Here is an 18,079-nt window from a genome sequence, read left to right as displayed (position 1 = left end):
CCCATGGTGCTTTGCTGGAAAGATGAATGAAGTTGGACACGGAGAGGGCGTCAATGGAAACGCACGCGCGCTCACAGGCATTTCATCTGTATTCTCCTCATGTGGTGCGATTCACACATCGTCCACAGTACAAGAAACGGAGGAAAGATGCTTCAACTTTCTGTCCTTCTTCCATTTATCCTTTTTGGCTCGTGGGCTTTAACAATGAATAAAATAAAGGAGATGAAGAAAATGAGACAAAGGAACGAGAAGGGCTGGCGGAGCAGAGCGAGGGGGGCGTGGGCCGACTCGGGAGTTTCCTGCTCTGAAGGTGTGATGATGTAACGGAGCTGCGGAGAGAGAGAGAAACGTGTGTTCGTCCTTTTACACACAAGAGGAGGTGGTTCACAGCTGCTGTCACGCACACATTCAGTGGGAAGTTAAAAAATAAAACACATCCAGGACTGTGCCGGATCGTATCGCATCATTAGAGTCTGAATATCTTAATGTGTGTAAAGTTTACATTCATGTAGTAATACTCAGAAATCAAACTTCGGCGTGTGGAGGTGTTTTAATGACGCAACCCGATGAGATGAACTGACGAGTCAGGGTCTGATTCACTTCACGTGACAACACTGGTTTCATTACGACAATTACGGCAATCCCAGCGTCACCAGAGCAAAACGTCACGGGAAAAAACAATCATGCTGAATTCATGAGTTCTATATATTTTCTTATTGCTAAAATATAAATCATAATTAAGTATAAAAGCTTGTAGATTGTATTTTGGGAGGATTATCATTTAAAAGTAGAAATGTCTGATAATAGGTGTATTCTGCTCACATGTATATAAACAATATATTATTTCTATTACACCATCACCATCAGGCTTTCTGGAAAATTACAATAACAAAATGAAAAAGTGCCATTTGAATCAACTTTGGCTAATTTCCGATATCACCACTGTAATTTCCACTTGGGACTCGTTTTTACATGTGATTATCTTTGTTTTATAGAGTTCTGAGGATTAATTTGGAATCTTATCAGACAACAAATGAATTAATCATTATAACTTCAGCCTCGTGCAGTTCCACAGAGAGCACAGACGATGATGATGAACAGCGCTGGTGTTCTGATCCGTACAGCCGCTCTGTCTTCATGCATGGCGACAGATGTGGGGCCTATGTGTGTGTATGTGTGTGCGTGAGTAATGCAGTGTGATACCCAGCAGTGCAGCGAGATTGTATAACCACAATGCTGACCATATAGCTGGTCCCACACACACACTCAAGATGAAGCTTTTAAAGACGCTGTCACGCTCTATACTCTACTATACAAGCTGTCCCTTGTGTGTAGTCCTGCGACCTTGTGCGTCTCTGTGAGTGAGTGTGTGTGTCTGTGTGTGTGTGTGTGGTGCTATTTTCAGCCCAATACACTACTTACACCTGACCACTACAATAACAATCATAACAAGAGATTTCAAAATATAGATACAAATATATATTGTTTGAGTAATATATATTTATATTTAGATATATAATGTATATATACACAATATATATAAATAAAAACTATAGTTTAAGTCATGTAAATATGTATATATAATGTGTAGACCTATATAACAAACTATATAGGTATGTAAATAAAAATACATGTATAAACTAAATAAGAACTATTTATATTTATAGACCTTTATTGTTTGTATTACTGTATCCGTATACATGTATTAAATAAATATCTCATCTATAATAAATACACTCCTCCTTAACTCCTCCCGTGATTCACACACCGGCCGCGATGACGGAAACCGGAGGAGCGGAGACTTTGTGACGTCACGCCGGGAGAATGACACGCGCGGCCAATGAGCGGCTGAGGATGCGCAGCGCGAGGACGGAGCCGCCGACAGAAGGATGATAACCATGCCAACCGGGGGATGTAGCGCGCGCTGCTGACTGGGGGAGAAAAGAGAAGAGAGAGAGAGAGAGAGAGAGAGGGAGAAAGAGAAGAGAGAGAGAGAGAGAGAGAGAAGAGAGAGAGAGAGAGGGGGGGGGGAACCCGCAGCAGAAGAAAATATAAAGATTCACTCTCTCATTTAAAAAGTGGAGGATAACGGAGAACATTCCCTGCAGGAGGAAGAAGACGACAAGGAGCTGGTAATTCTCTCTCTTCTTTTATTTCCATCTGTGTGGCGTGGTCCTCCTTCATCCTTCCATCCCTCCTTCTCCCAGTCCCCCCCCCTCTCTGTCTCTCACGCGCCGGATCAGGGACCGCACTGCTGCAGATGAATGAAACTGAACAAGCTGTTTATTGTTCTGCTACACACACACGCACACAAACACACACACGCGCACACACTCTGAACAGTTCGTGACATAAAAAAAAAAAATGGGGGTGGGGGGCGTGATGTGGTTGCGGGATCGGGACTGAAGCCGGTTCCGCAGCGATGTGCCCCCCTCAGCTGCGGGACCGCTGCTGGTGACCTTCCCCCGGCTGCTTGCAGTCATTGACGGCGTGTGCGCGTGCGTGTGCATAAGCATGCATGAACGAGAGAAGAGGGAGATAGAGGGGGAAAAAAAGGGGGCGGTGGGGGGGGAGGGGGGTGTTGAGGTGGGAGGTGTGAGAGATGGGAGTTTTTTTTATTTTTTTTATGAATGGAGCTCCACATTCCTTTTGGCGCGCGCGTGCTGGCAGCTCGAGCTGGCTGAGCTAAAATTAGCCTCGTGCTGGATTTTCTGATCGTCCGCGTGCACGCGGGAGCAAATGTGGATGCGTATTAACGAAGTTCTAATAAACGCGGGCGCACACGCAGAAACGCACGCAGCAATGACTGGTCCGTGCACGCGCCACCGGTGAATAGGACAGCAGCTACCGCCGCCGCCGCCATGCCCCAGGACGTCATGCACCATTTTTAGAGATGCTCTAAAAATAGAATTTCTTGATGATGGTTTTGACTGGGAGGAGGTTGGAGCCGTTCTTCTGGTTCTGGCATCTTCTCGGTAGGAACGCACCAAATTTACGCTTCTCTATTTTTACCTTATTTATCTGTCGTGTATTTTAGGCTGCTCCGTCTGTCACGATGCTTTCAAGACAAAAACGGAGGGAACGTTACTATTTATATTCGGAGCCCTTTCTGGTCTTTGTGTGTTAATCAGTGTCAGCGTTGTGCGTTGGAGCCGCTGTGACGTGCGTGATCGGGGTCAAGTGCATGTTTGCTTTGGTGAATGAATGAATGGGCAGACGCAGGAGTGAATGAATGTCTCCTTTGCTCCTTTATCAAAAAGGGACGGACGTTAACATCTTCCTCTTCGCTCTTTTCTCCTCCTCCATCACGGTTTTGTTTTCCTTCACCTCCTTTTACTCACGCTCTCCTCTTCCACTTCTCCTCCTCCCATCATTTTCCTCCTTGACCTCCTTTTGCTTTTTTCTGATTTGTTGTCTTCTTTCTGGTTTGATCTTCCGTCCTCTCACATTACTCTCGTCCCTCGATGACGACCTTTGTGTCAACACACACTCGCATGATCTCTTCCACCTACTTTCACCTCTGTTATCCATCATTCCTTCCCTCTTACTCCCCCTTTCATCATTCTCCTCCTCCTCCTCCTTTCTCCCTTCTCCAGCTATGATTCTCTCTCTGGCCGCAGTGACAGCCATGAGCAGCGGCGGCGGAAGCAGCCTCAACTCCTCCTCCGCCCTCGACCCCTTTGACTCCTCCACCTCCTGGAGCCTGGCCGAGGACCCGTCCAACTCCTCCTCTGAGCCTGTCGTGCGAACTCTGACCCCCGATCTCCAGCCAGCGACCACTTCCGTTGCTGTCCAGGAAGTCAGCCCCTGGGATGTTGCGCTTTGCGTGACCGGGACGCTCATCTCCTGTGAGAACGCTCTGGTGATAGCCGTGCTGTTCTACACGCCGACGCTCCGGGCTCCGATGTTCATCTTGATTGGATCGCTGGCGGTGGCAGATCTCCTGGCCGGCCTGGGCCTCATCTTGAACTTTGTCTTCACCTATCTGGTCGACAACTCGCTGGAATACGTGACACTGTTGTCAGTCGCTCTGCTCATCTCGGCCTTTTCGGCGTCCGTCCTCAACATTCTCGCCATCACAGTGGACCGGTACCTGTCGCTTTACAACGCCCTGACTTACCACACTGAGCGGACGGTCACCTTCACCTACGTGCTGGTGGGTTTGATCTGGGTGTTGTCCCTCACGCTTGGCTTGCTGCCGGCGTTTGGCTGGAACTGCTTGAAAGACGAGTCGTCGTGCAGCATCTGCAGGCCCGTCACCAAAATCAACGCGGTGGCGCTCGCCGTCACCTTCCTCCTGGTTTTCGCCCTGATGATGCAGCTCTACCTTCAAATTTGCAAGATTGCCTTTCGCCATGCGCAACAGATTGCGGTGCAGCACCAGTTTGTGGCCATCTCCACCACCAAAGGTGTCTCCACGCTGTCGGCCATCCTGTGTGCCTTCGGGGCGTGCTGGCTGCCGTTTGCCATGTACTCCATCGTGGCGGACTCCAGTTACCCGGCGATATACACCTACGCCACGGTCCTCCCCGCCACCTGCTGCTCTGTGATCAACCCCATCATCTATGCGTTTCGAAACCCGGACATCCAGAAGTCACTGTGGTTGGCCTGTTGTGGGTGTGTCCCGTCCAACCTCTCGCTCCGACCCAGGACCTCCAGTGACGTGTAGCAGGGAAGGTTGGTTTCTGTTTGGCATGACGCTAGATGCTGAGTCAGGGCTGCATGAGGGAGAGGATGGCATGGGGAAGACGAGATCAAGGGGAGGAAGGTGGAAGGGTATGGCGGAGGAAAGAGATTTCCTCTACCCCTCATATCAGGGCGGATAGGCTGATGGTGAACGCACGTCTGGCCACGGTGGCGCTGGCACACGGAGAAGGGAGGACAGTGCATGGTCCACAAAGAGATGAGAGCTAACAAGATCATGTCCTGCCTGCTTGGAGAAACACCAACAGAGGCGACGGAGGTGGCGTGAAACCGACTGCAAAACAAAGACTAAGGTACCATCATCGTGGTTTAGTGGAAGCCGCAGGTGATGTGTCAGGTGACGCTTTCAACTGGCCTTCAGGGTGCGAGAGGCCACGCCCACTTCTCAAAGGGTAGCATACACGTCAGATGTGTTCTGAATCTCCATAGGACCTGAGTTTGGGGCGACGCTGCATGGTTATGCAATCAGAAGGAGAGAAGCGGTCTCAAAAGCCTGTTTGTGTTTTCACTGATGTGTTTTGAAATTAGTGTTGTGTGGATAAAAATACAATGAGCTAAATATACACAATGAATGACCTTGAGTTTTCTCAGTGAGCTTCCTTTGCAGTGCTCAGAGAGGAAAACAAGAATATCTCCTCCCGTGAAACGTCCATGTTCCCTTGATCTGATGCAAATCAAGTAATTAACGAGTTTATAGGTACAGTGTGAGAATAATTGGTTATTTAAGTGCCGAGGTTTTAACTAGATGGCATCATTGTTATAGGCAAAAAGGTGCCTTGAAGAAACGTATTCAGAAGAAGCTGGAGACAAAATGTGTTTGAGGAAAAACAACCAATCGTACGTCATCCCTCGTCAAGCGTTCGAATCCAAACAGGGATCTGATCTACCAGGCTCCCGATGCAAAGGCAGACACCGCCACGGTTGGAGGAAACCTAGAGAGGCAGCTCCATATTTAGGCCGGCGTGTGTTGTTGTCCTTGGCGTGATGAAATCAAATCTGCTCCCTGTCGGAGAGAAAAACCAGCTTCTCCGCCAGCTCCTGCGCCGTGACTGTGAAGCGGAGAGAGCAGGATTCAGCACCAAGGACAGCGCCACTGCAGAGCGCCGCTACCCTGGGAACGCTCTCTGCTGCGGGGGGGCGGGGGGGGGATGGAAAGTAGGCTACGCTGTTCTCTATGTACACCATCTTGACAGGGAGAGGAAGGGGGGGGGGGGATCGGAGCTTGATTGGAGTCTATTTTGGTCATTTAACTGCTGAAGTGATGGTTAAAGGTGGTTAAATTCCTTTCGGGGTCGTTTGGCCTCAGTCAGAGCGGCGAAGGTAAACGTGGTGACGTTCGTTAAATGTCTAATTTGGTCATAAAAGTTATCTAAGCAGAGGACATTCTACTTTCTGCTCGAACACCAGACGACCAAGGACAATTTCTGGTTTTCTCACTATTCTTCTCAAAAAGAGAAGCTCTGTCAGAAGATCTCAATGGAGCCAGAACAAAAAAATGAATTGATGGCTTTTTTTTTATACTTTCATGGCTTTAACGAGCCAATTGAAGAGATTTACTTCAGAGAGAACGGTCTCCTTATATTCTGTCATGTTCGTTTGGATGTACAAAAACACTGAAAATCCTTCAGCAATGTCGTAAAATGCAGAAACAGACTCCAACCATGCACACGACGTCCGTTAGCGTGACTACGACCTCGTCCCGTCTCTCCTCTCCTGCATCTCAGCGGCAGAAATTATGCATGAGAAAATAAATGTATGGCCCCGTGACTTCGAGCAAGAAGGTGAGAGCAGCCGATGTTTGTCAGAGTCTCACAGGATCTCGACGTTTATCTGCATCTGCACAACGCTGTCTCTAAATTTAGAGACAGCGTTCAAACTCCATCGCCTGATTGATTCTCCATTAGCCAGAGCTGAGCACAGTCTTTACTGAGCCGCTCATTTTTCATCCAGATGGCTTCAGTTGGCTAAAACCAAGATTTACTCAAAAAACAAAAACAATTCTAAAAGGAAATATTCATATTATTTTCATGGCATCAAAATAAATGTCCCATGTTTATATTCGGTGTCAGGAACACAGATTCAGAGATAATCAGATGGTCTTCGTCGCTCTGGCTCGAGTTCTACGCCTTCCAGTTTCTCTCCAAGCAGCCTGAATATTCACAACACACACACACACACACACAGACACACACACGGCGCCTTGGAGAAGCAGCACAGCTCTGCCCAGGGGCCCCTCGGAAGGCTCGGCAGGTTAATGAAAAGCGAGGTGACGTGGCGTGAAATAGAAACGCCAGGCGAGACGCGCTCCAACGCAACCTCAGGTCACGTCTACCACACACCCAATCAGGATGAAGTTATTTCCCACTGAAAGGCCATCGTGTAAGTTAAATCCAGCTAATGTTAATAGCATCTGGGTAATAATAGCGGCAGGAGTCGGCCCGGTGCACAGAGGATGTAGTGGAAGCTGGAGAGGGGGATTTATTGCCAACCTCCGTCAGCATTTCAATGATCCACTGAGATAGTTTTCACGCTGCACAACCTCACAGAGAGGTTCCGTGACTAAGCTATTGGCATGCTGCTAATATACGTGTGTGGGAGGTGTACTGGGAAAACAGTTCAAACTATAAAACTCATTGTTTTGTTTCTGTGATGATGGAGGAGTCACTTCCAAATTCAGCTCTTTCTACCAAAAAAAAAAAAACCACGACAGCAAAGAACAAACACACGGAAACTTTGAAAATGGCGCACATGAGAAAACAGGTATTACGATGTTTTTTTCTTTTTCTAAAGTGTAAATACTTAGGGTATTAGTGTTTTTCTATTTTTCTTGGCAGCAGCAAACAATCAGTTGTTTTTGCAGCAGAGCAACGGCTGCGCGACTCTGTTCGAGGATTTTATTTTGAAAAGACAGAATCGGGTGTCTTTCTTTTTTGGCCTTATCGGAAACAAAAAAAAAATAATTAAAAAAAAGATAACACTTCCGCAATAATGTTTAATTGTAATTTTTTGCTGTGTACAAAAAGCCACAATGAAGAGAAAGAGAGAGACGGACAGAGGTGGTCGATTCGCAAGAAGAGCAACAAATAGCACATTGTTTTTGTATTTGAAGGATTTACGACACGGCTGGTTTTCCAAAATGTACTCAGTGAATCGTGAGATTAGCTCAGTCTAAACGGACGTAGACTCCCCAATGTACGGCCAGTCAGAGGTTATCTGAAGGTTCAGGGGTCGCACCAGTTCAAACAGGTCTGACCACCTCTCTCTCTCGCTCCCTTTTTGCTCAATCACTGCATTGACGGAACCGTCTCACGGTAAAAGACTCGCATCAATTATTAAGTGAAATACTTTCAATTACCGTGGAGGTGGAGGCACGAGATGGATGGAGTAGTTGGGTATTTTTGGCAAAGCTGGATGAACTGCAGAAGTAAGGGTGGGTGGGGGGGGGGGGGGCTCAAGCTGATCGACCACACAGAGTTAATTGAATCCATTTCACATGATGCAGATCTTATTTGGGCACAGTATGAACAGTATGATGTGAGAGACTTGCTTAGTCACCTGTGTGTGGAGATGCTAGATGGGACAAACGGAATCAATACAACAAATACAGAATCTCCCCGAACAGCTGATCTGAGGTCATTAAACACAGCAACATCGCACAGCTGTATTTCAAACGCGTCCCCGACTCCGACCGTCCCATCTGGCAGGTCCACCCACCCACTGGTCGTTTTAACAATGAACACTCATCTGTGAATACGCCACCACACGGTCAACCAATCCTGGGGCAGGAGAGAAGTGACCACTCACTGTGTGTGTGTTTAACGGGTGTGTGTGTGTGTGTGTGTGTGTGTGTGTGTGTGTGTGTGTATGTGTGTGTTCTCCTCCTGGGATCATACCCAGTTGTAATCAAGCATCTCTCACTGTAAACACAAACACACACAGACTGGTTTTGTCAGCCACTATACAGGACTATAGTTCAAACCTTAAGAAAAAGAAAACAATACTGTACAAGTGAGTGTGTGTGTGTGTTATTTTTCTTATGCAATGCTGTACAGAAATATGTATATTTTTGTAATGTTCATCAGGGCATGAGTTACAGGACGTGGTCGCTGCTGTGAGTGTGAGTTTGTTGTGTGTGTGTGTGTGTTTCTTCCTCTTATGTGTTCTTCCTATGGACAAATGTAAAATGTTTCTTTGGGGGGGGGGGGGGGGAAAGATGTTTGTGTCAGATATGCTGAAAAAGTGCCATAATTTTCGACGTTCGTGTCTTATTTTTGGTTTGTGTACATACACGTTTATCAGAGGGTGAAGTCGTCCGAGTCAGTGAAAATGTAAATTGTAACAAACAGCTCTCAGTCGAGCACGAACCTCCGCCGAGGCCCGACAGTCCCCTTAACTTCAACCGTTTACAGATATCAGTCCTGTAAATATGACAGATTAAATGAAATATTAGGGTAAACAGGTGTAATACATCCACTAGAGGGCAGCGCAGAGTCGAGTTTCTGACAACAACAAACATGTCGACGATGGAAGAGGCGCTGCACGTCAGGGTACGTCGTAGGGTGCACGTCTACGCGCGGGCTGCGGCGCAGAAGCATGAATTGGGCCTGATTGACCTGTCAGAGTCATTTCTGGTGCTGGTATCTGAACATCTGTACAGGGGTGACGACATAACTTCCTTGGCGGAGGTAAAAAAAAAAAAAAGCTCAACGTGGTCAAATCAGCAGCAGGACTGAGGAAGACACGGATGTTATGTAAAAAAAAGGAGTTGACCTTGATGCTATTGATCACCACACTGAGCAAACTGAGGAGTGACAGCGATCGATTCACCTCCAAACACCGTGTTTCTTAACTGCAACTTCAGACTTTTATTTTGTCGAGCGGCAGCAGCAGCAGCAACAAGACAGACGATATTAGTGTTTCTGTAAAACGTCTCCTTGACTTGAAGTGCAGTGATTTGAAGTTGTTTTTTATAATAAAAAAAAGAAAAGACATGCACTAAACGAGAGAGACAGACAGAGGGGGTGAGAGGGGGGGGGAGACTGTGCGTGAGCAGCGTCGTACGTCACGGAGTTAGGTTTCCAGTGACGTCACTTTGTCTGAGTCGTGTCGGAGAAAGCAGGTCGTTTCAAAGACAACCTCCCCCCCCCCCCACCCCCACCCATTCCGCTTCCTCCTTTCAAAAAACATCCCACGCACTTCTTCCTCCCACGCTTCCTGCGGAAGACAACCCCCTCGTTCTTTCAGGCGTCTCCCTCTCTCGTCCCCTCATCCTTCTCGCACTGCCTTCCCCTCGCCGTTTTATCTCCCGTCGCTCCCCCCCCTCTGTGTCCAGCCCATCCCCGACACCTTCATCTCCTGCATCCCTCTTCCTCCTCTTCCCTCTCGCTCTCCTGTCAAACATTTTTCCATCCTTGTCCTGCAGGAAGATAGTCGGTGAGGCTCCGTCTAAAAATAGTTAACCTGAACGCAGATAAAAAGAATGAAAAGGGAAAAGGAGGGGAGGGAGTAAAGAGGAGGAAATCAACCCTCCCTTGACGGTAACATGTCTCCTGTTTTTCCTCCTCTTCCTCACCATCTCGCCTCGTCTCCTCTGCACACCCTCCATCTTTGCACCTCTCCTCAACCATCCTTCTTTTCTCCCTCTTTTCTGAGCACAAGAGTTTATAAAAAGCAGGGTTCAGGGTGCGGACCACCCGTCAGTCAGGCTAACGTTTCCCCTCTGTGACCTACAACCTGGCAACAATTCAGGCAAGCAGAGATTGTCAATCAATACGATAAAAAAGTTTTAAAAAATACCATTACAGAGCTAATTTTGTATCGGACCGAGTATGGCCTTCATTGTTTTATGCATCGATTCGGTTGGTGTGGGCGAGGAGGCAGCACGTGTGCACCACAGGGTTTGAATCCTCCAGGTGAGGGTGCTACTGACGCTGTGATGTCAGGGTCTTTGAATCATGTCTTTATTTCTACTGTATTTTCTTTCATCTTTCCTCTTGAGTTCATGTTGTGAAACGGGCAGTTACGATACAAAAAGTACCAATGCACTTTATAAAGATGGACATGTTACACATTGCACTTGTAAATGTCGAATGTAAAACCTCGAAGAGAAAGATTTATTTTTACTATTGTAAATAATTGAGAAGAGAAAGAAACAAATGAAAAAAAAAAAAGACTGCAAAAAAAACAACATAATAATTTGCCAAATAAACTGAGAACAAGAAAAAAGAGGAGATGTTTGTATCGTTGTGTTATTTTCTGAGCCGGAGTCGATCCTGTGACGTGGCTGTGTTCGTGTTTGTGAGTCTGTGTGTGGGTGGGTGTTGGTACAAGTGTGTTGGGGATTGTGAGTCAATATCGCAGGTCACTGTGGTGTTAAGGAAAAGCCCGAGAGGCAGCGATAAAACGGGGAAAAAAGAGAAGTGCTGCTGAATTATTAAACCACTCCCTGCTTGCATAACAGCAGAAGGACGAGAAACGACGAGAGACAGAGTGAGAGGAGGGAGGGAGGGGGGGAGAGAGAGAGAGAGAGAGAGAGAGAGAGAGAGGGGGGGGGGGGAAGTGAGAGAGAGAGAGAGACAGAGAGAGAGAGGTGGGGGGGGAGAGAGAGAGAGAGAGGGGGAGGGAGAGGGGGGGGAGAGAGAGAGGGGGAGGCTCGGGGAGAGAGGGAGAGAGAGAGAGAGAGAGAGAGAGAGAGAGAGAGAGAGAGAGGACACACAATGTTCATGTAGAAGAAACCACAGGAAGCCTTGTGATACACACACGCACACACACACACACACACATATATTATCTAACGGTAAATCTTTTTCAGTATAAATAATGAACCAATCCGGTAATGACTTTTGCTGAATCTATGAAACAGGTGAGGATTTTAATTCCACCCTCAATGAATCTAATTCACTCGTGTGAAGTTTGACCTACACAATTAAACATGTGTTTTATGTTTGACACCTGACTCACCTCTATTCAGTCCCTACATGGCGGTGGAGAGCTCCACCGTGTGGCCAGAGGTGAGTACTGCAGAGACAAGTCGTGAGGGAAAAGACGCAGCGCACCCCCCCCCCACACACACACACACACACACAGCTCACTTCTTTTACGTCATTACAGCAGCTCGAATAGAATCAAGCTCAAAACAAGCTCATCTCTAAACCCACCTATATACACTCCATCACTCTATCGCTCCATCACTCTCTCACTCCATCACTCTCTCACTCCATCACTCTATCGCTCCATCACTCCATCACTCTATCGCTCCATCACTCTCTCTCTCCTCCATCTGCTGCAAATCACCTCAGTTGATATACCTGCATCTGCCTGTGTCTGACTCACTTACTCACACTCTCTCACACACACACACACACACTCTCTCACTCACACACACACACTCTCACACACACTCTCTCACACACACTCTCACACACACACACACACACACACACACACACACACACACACACACACACACACACACACACACACACACAGAGCATCAAACATCTGAAACCTGTGAGCACGATTTCCTTCTTGTGGCCAGAAAATGACTCATGAGTGATTTATTAACACGTCTACCGTTCTGACAAGTTCTAATCTCTGCAGCAAATTTCAAACATCGTCCGGTGACTCATTTAAAAACGCACAATATATCAGATATAATCAACACAATAACAAAAGATGATGTCGTGAAGCAGTGTGGGATCAAGGTTTTTTTGTCATTTGACATTTTAATGATGGAATTTGTACATATTATATTTTTAATGTATATTTCCCAGATTACCTTGAGAACCCACAGAGGTTCTAAGCTGTGAGGTTGGAGATTTGAATATAATTTGTTCTGATCTGTTAAAGCTGTTTTATACCAAAGCTTCCTCTTCCAGAAGCAACTTGGTAAATATGACAAAGTGTAATGATAGAAAAATACAACGATTACAAACCTTTCCAAAGAAATGACAGATTTTAAGCCGCCCTCTCCTGACCCTGCTTCTTAAAAGGGTTTCCAGCCGTCTACTATCATTATGTGAATTCCTTAATGCTTCAAAAGTGCAGCCATCAAGCCTCTTCTCAGAAAGTGCAGCCACAAAAACTTCTAAACCTAAAATTGTTACGTTGACAACGTCTGTTTTCATCAGCCCGACTTCAGATACTGAGCTGAGTGTGTAAATAAAGCTGTGGAGAGTTAACACATCCACAATAAGTGCGGAACGATTCCATTTGTCAAAACTGTGTTTAACATGCGTACGGACGCAAATTAAACTGAAATAATATACAAGAGCACAAGGAAAAGAGCTGAAGCGGCAGAGCAAGAAATCACAGTCCAAGCAAACGAATCTGAGCACAAGCAGGAGCTACTTCCGAGCGAGAGCCTCACAAAACCTGAACGTGAAATCAGGAAGTCCTGCTCTCAAACTTCTGAAATTCAGGTTCACAACAGTTTTCATTCACCTGCACAAACCACGTCCCATAAAAATGCCCAAATGTGAAACTCTTGGGAGTGAAATAAACTCAAAACATGCAAAAATGACGTCAGTAGCAACTTAAATACTCAAAAGATTTAAAAGATATATCTCTGATTTAAACCGCTTTTTAAAATAAGAGTTAAATTCATAAATGTTCAGTGATAAATCACGTTCCAGGAGCAAGATTCAGGTCTAAGCTGTTTGTTTAGGGTTCATCATTTTTTATCAATGGAGAAAATCAAGCGTTTCTCCACATGAGAACGAATCAAACACCGCGACTCCTCTAAACTGTTTGTGAGTCATCTTGAAAATTGCTCGCTTCCTTTTTACGTCACATAAATCAAAAGCATTTAGTAAAAAAAAAAAAAGGCTTAAATGAGGCTTTTGATTCCAAAATTAGACGCAGATCAAATTTAGTCACAAGGAGAAAAGAGATTCTGACTCGTGTGTTTTAACAGATATCATCTGAGCGTTATCATGCGTCTCTGGTGCTTTTTGGATTTTTCCACTGACCTCTTCTCCCTCTGCTGTGTCACCATCTGTGTCCTGAGATGAGTCCGAGCAGAACCCGCCGGTTCCTCCTCCGCCGGCCAAGGCCCGGAGCAGCAGGGAGCTGGAACCATGGCGACACCGGTGGGCGTGTCGCGGTGCTGAGGAAAACAACACAACACACTGACGAGTGCTGGATCCACAGGAACTGGATGAGTGACACTGCTGAGTGAATGTTATAAATATAAAATCTATAAATACACACAATCTAATGCGTTTGAAGTTATGATGATACTGAAGATGAATCAATGCCTGTGACAGGAAATGATCACATCCTGTGTGTGAGTAACAGATCAGTGTCAACGTAGGACGTCGGTTCAGAAGATATTTGACACATACGTGACTCGAGCTGTCAATCAATCGGATCTGAATGAAGAAATAACCCGAAACCTCTCAGGTGAAATAATAACTTTAGCAAATGAAAGTTCATGAAGGAACCTGTTGTTTGTAGTAATTAGCATCAATTTCATAAATAGGCCTTTAAGAGTTGAAATCTAAAGTTGTTCTGTGTGAATAAAACATAAAACACGAGCTATACATATTCATTATGTTATCACAAAATAAAAATGATACGAGTGAATCCTCAGTTTATTCCAGTCAGATTTATGAAGGTTGGACAAAGCTGACTCAGTTGTGAAGTGGCAGCACTGCCCCCTGCTGGTTGTACTAAAGTCAAACTTAGTAAATAAGAACTTCACTAAGTAGAGTTTTAAATTAACCAGGTTTTCACCACACAAACTAGTTTTCCTCTCATTGTAAATTAATTATTAATTAAAAAATAAATAGACATAAATACCTGAAAGATAAATCTGTTGAGCCTCAAAAAGTAATTTACACAATGTACACATTACTACAGTGAAGTAGTATTTAGGATACAACGCGTTTATTTGTTTGTTTAAGTATTACTGGTTCAATGTGATTCAGTAAATAGGATCATTAAATATTTGATATATTAAATCTGAGGTGATTGATTCTGTAGAAACAAAGGAAACTGACTTACTGAGCGTTGAGCTGTGAGTCACAAACCCGGAAGTAAAGTCCAAACAAACAAATCCACGTGAGGTCGTAAAAAATATCCAGAATCTGATAGAAACATTAAAAAGAGTCTAAATGTGTGAACACGTGTTAAACACACGTTAAACACACGTTAAACACACGTTAAACACACGTAGAGGTAAAGTTCGTGTTGAACAGATTTAACGCAGAGTCCGTGGAAACCACAGCTCGTGATGACGTCTGATTGGACACTGACATTACAGGTGAGTCCCAGAACTGGCGGGAAATAACACCGCAGACAGGAAGTAAAGTAGCACCGGACGAACTTGTGCGGTCATTTCAAAATAAAAACAGGAAACAGACAATTAAAAGCAGAAAGTTCACAAGAAGGTAGAAATCATGACTGGAGGTAGAAACATGTTTTTTATACAACACTGTGACACCACGTTAAAAACAAGAGGATAATAAAAACAAACAACTAATTATACTTTATTTATATTGTATATTATGTCTCATGAACTAGGAGGTGGACACCAATATCACCAATATACAGTTTAAATGTCCACCAACATCATGTAAAGTAAGTGATGCATTAAAAACATTACATATATCTGAAGAAACACAGGACAAACAGTTGAATTCACCATTTATTGTCTATAGTTACATGCATACTTGCTAACAGTTGCGTTTAATGTGCAATACACAGTTTTATTTTGCTTCGTCGTCTAGGTTATATTACTCCAAATGTATTTTTTTTTTTTACTTTACAGGCTTTTCTTTACCAAAAGTCTATACAACATGATTCGTTTCTCACATTTTCAACACGATGACGTTTCTTCACAAGTAGCCATAGATACATAAGGTTTAGAGGGTTTGACATCTCTGCCTTTGGTGCCTCAGGTTTCTGTTATTTATTTTTTTTTTTGTTGAGAATATTAAATAAGGATTTGCTGCTTTTTGTCTCCCAGGTTTGGTAACTGTGGTTTTTTAAGTTTCTGAGAAATGGCAAGAACCAGAGTTTTGTCGGCGTGTTTCACAGTCACAGCTCTACATTCTAGGACACGGAAAGGCCATGAAGTGCTCTGATCCAAACACGCCGGCTTTATTTTTAGCACTGACTTCATCTATGGCTCTTGCATAACAAACAAAACCACGAGATAACACAGTCGTACCTGGATTGTTATTCCCCCAGATTTTGAGTCCGGCTCGGACCCATTTTTTCTGGCTGAAACTCATCCCAGGTCTCGAGCACATCCACATTTTAGCTGTTTGATATTTGCTCTTTTTTTTTTTTTTTTTTTAATTCAACAATCACGTCCAGAAATGCAGGTGTTGGCACAGTTTCCTTAAACAATCGAGCGAGAACCAACCGGGAGCTTATCGACACGTCCGCGCTGTAATTAATATTCTTCTCCAGCGTGCAGCTGCTGAGCGACACGTTCGTTTAACTACCGTGTGGTTTTATGTACAGAAAACTAAACATAATATGGTGAGAACAACAACTATGCACTAAAAATAGTTTCAGATATTTGATATATTCACCTGCTCTCTCTCGGGTTTAGTTTAGTCATTTCGATGAGCTCAATTGGCCAATTAGCATTAATCTGCTAATTTCATGGTCAAGTAAATCTTTCTGTTTCTGTGTTCTCTAAATCCCATAATTAGTGCAAGATGGCGGCGTTCAAATCAGAAATATTTTTGCTTAATTCCTGGAGGTTACGTCGTGTCGATCATCTTTATATACAGTTTATATTATATATAACAGAATTCCTTCTTTTCATTTTTGATGTGAAATTTAGAAAATAGTGTGACTGTTTTTCTAGAAACTGTTTAAAGTGCATGTTTGGCTCAAGTCAACACGAATGGACAAATTAAAACAACATGAAACAGCATCTGTTCACATGTTTCATGTTAAAAAGACAAATCCATGTCTCACTGTCGAATAGCACTACACTTCCCAGAATGCTTTGCCTTTAAGCTGTGGCACTATCTGCAAAATCGTCAGAAATCACTGAAGCTTGTGAAACCGAAACAAATGGAACATGTAAAAACAGAGTTAAACGCTGATTGATTCATGTGATTGTGGGATGTTTGCTTTGGCTCGAGATTAGATTCGTAAATCACCTGGAACCTGGAAAAGAAAAAGTTGGAATCATCCTTCAACTCGCTCTCCGGCCTTCGACAGTAGAAAAAAACCCTCAAATAAAAAGCAAAGTGAACAACTCACCGCAGCACGTTTCAAAAAATAAAAACCACATTATAAAAACACCACAGTCCAATCAGCTCATACTGAAAAGAGAGAAGAGAATATACTGATATTACTGTTGCAAAGTCTCTTATACGTATGCATTTATAGTCCGGGGGGGGGGGGGGGCTGCGTTCACAAAGCCTCACATGAAAGAGCGGATGTGACCTTTGACCCCGGGTCGGGATGGCGAGCTTTTGCGAGTGTGGAAGCGTTTATATACGACCAATACCACAGCACACAGTCACTGGCTGAAATGTAAAACTACAAAAGACCAAAAAAATTAAAAAGTAGAATAAAAAATACAGCAAAGTAATGAAGCTCGCTCGCTCGCTCTATTGTTTCGATGCTATGATGTGAACGATGAGTAATCACTGAGCTCTCTGACGAGGCGGCTGCTGGTGGCGCTTGTTTCCCCCAAACCAGCGTAGTCCTGGCGGGTGGCGTCTATCATCACAGTTTCTATTACACGACCGGACTTCACCAGGAGGAGTGAGGACGACACCGACTCTCTGGGAGTTTGGTTTTCTGATCGATTTTAAAACACGACGAGAACCAGAGACGACAAAAGGTTTTGATTTTAAAAATGCAAATCATTATGTTTGAGCATTTCTTTCATCTTCTTGAATAATAACTTTTTTTAAGTGTGTAACCACTGTTCTGCATAATATCACTTTAGTTTTTTTTTAATTTCTGTGGATTCGTCAATGCTGATCTTAGCAAAACTCTTGATAAAGATTATACTTTAAAATATGAGGTTTAAAACAGTTGCTTTCTAGCAGATAGGAGAATTATCCAAAAAGCTTTAAATTGAATTTGTTATATTGTTAAACCTGGAAATATTCTCATTTTCATTTCTTTCATACGTGGACAAATCGAGATGTTCTGCAGATTTTGACCAAACTCCCACAACTCAGGCGTCGTCTCTTAACGAGCGTGCACACGTTTTATAAACTGGCGCAGCCCTGCGGAGCGGAGTCGTCCGCCAATAAAACTTTTTTCCCTGATTATCAAACGACTTGTCTCATAAATTCTTTTCTCAACATTTGGCAGATAAGTGATTGCACTATAATTATTCTTGTGCTGTACCATGTGTTTTGTAAACTCTTTCCTCGCCCTCGGACTCACC

The 18,079-nt window shown here is 44.3% G+C and overlaps 1 protein-coding gene and 2 long non-coding RNA genes across 3 annotated transcripts; 2 read left to right on the top strand and 1 right to left on the bottom strand.

The window, feature by feature from the left end:
- The first annotated feature begins 1,846 nt into the window (after window positions 1–1,846).
- gpr185b (G protein-coupled receptor 185 b) lies at window positions 1,847–4,981 on the top strand. Its single transcript, XM_034568677.1, has 2 exons — window positions 1,847–2,132; window positions 3,597–4,981. The coding sequence occupies exon 2, from the start codon at window positions 3,599–3,601 to the stop codon at window positions 4,667–4,669; it is 1,071 nt and encodes a 356-aa protein (XP_034424568.1). The 5' UTR covers window positions 1,847–2,132; window positions 3,597–3,598; the 3' UTR covers window positions 4,670–4,981.
- Window positions 4,982–5,189: 208 nt separating this feature from the next.
- LOC117751772 lies at window positions 5,190–16,877 on the top strand. Its single transcript, XR_004611916.1, has 3 exons — window positions 5,190–5,199; window positions 6,121–6,131; window positions 16,177–16,877. It is a non-coding gene; the product is annotated as an uncharacterized LOC117751772 (long non-coding RNA).
- LOC117751773 lies at window positions 15,340–17,406 on the bottom strand. Its single transcript, XR_004611917.1, has 2 exons — window positions 16,748–17,406; window positions 15,340–16,207 (listed from the first exon to the last, which is right to left on the bottom strand). It is a non-coding gene; the product is annotated as an uncharacterized LOC117751773 (long non-coding RNA).
- Window positions 17,407–18,079: the final 673 nt, after the last annotated feature.

The sequence above is a fragment of the Hippoglossus hippoglossus genome, chromosome 18 (genome assembly GCF_009819705.1).
Source record: "Hippoglossus hippoglossus isolate fHipHip1 chromosome 18, fHipHip1.pri, whole genome shotgun sequence".
Classification (NCBI taxonomy): Eukaryota; Metazoa; Chordata; class Actinopteri; order Pleuronectiformes; family Pleuronectidae; genus Hippoglossus; species Hippoglossus hippoglossus.
This window is presented reverse-complemented; position numbering and strand designations above follow the sequence as displayed.

Coding starts and splice junctions, on each gene's coding strand:
- gpr185b (XM_034568677.1), top strand. CDS start 3,599: ATGATTCTCTCTCTGGCCGCAGTGACAGCCATGAGCAGCGGCGGCGGA.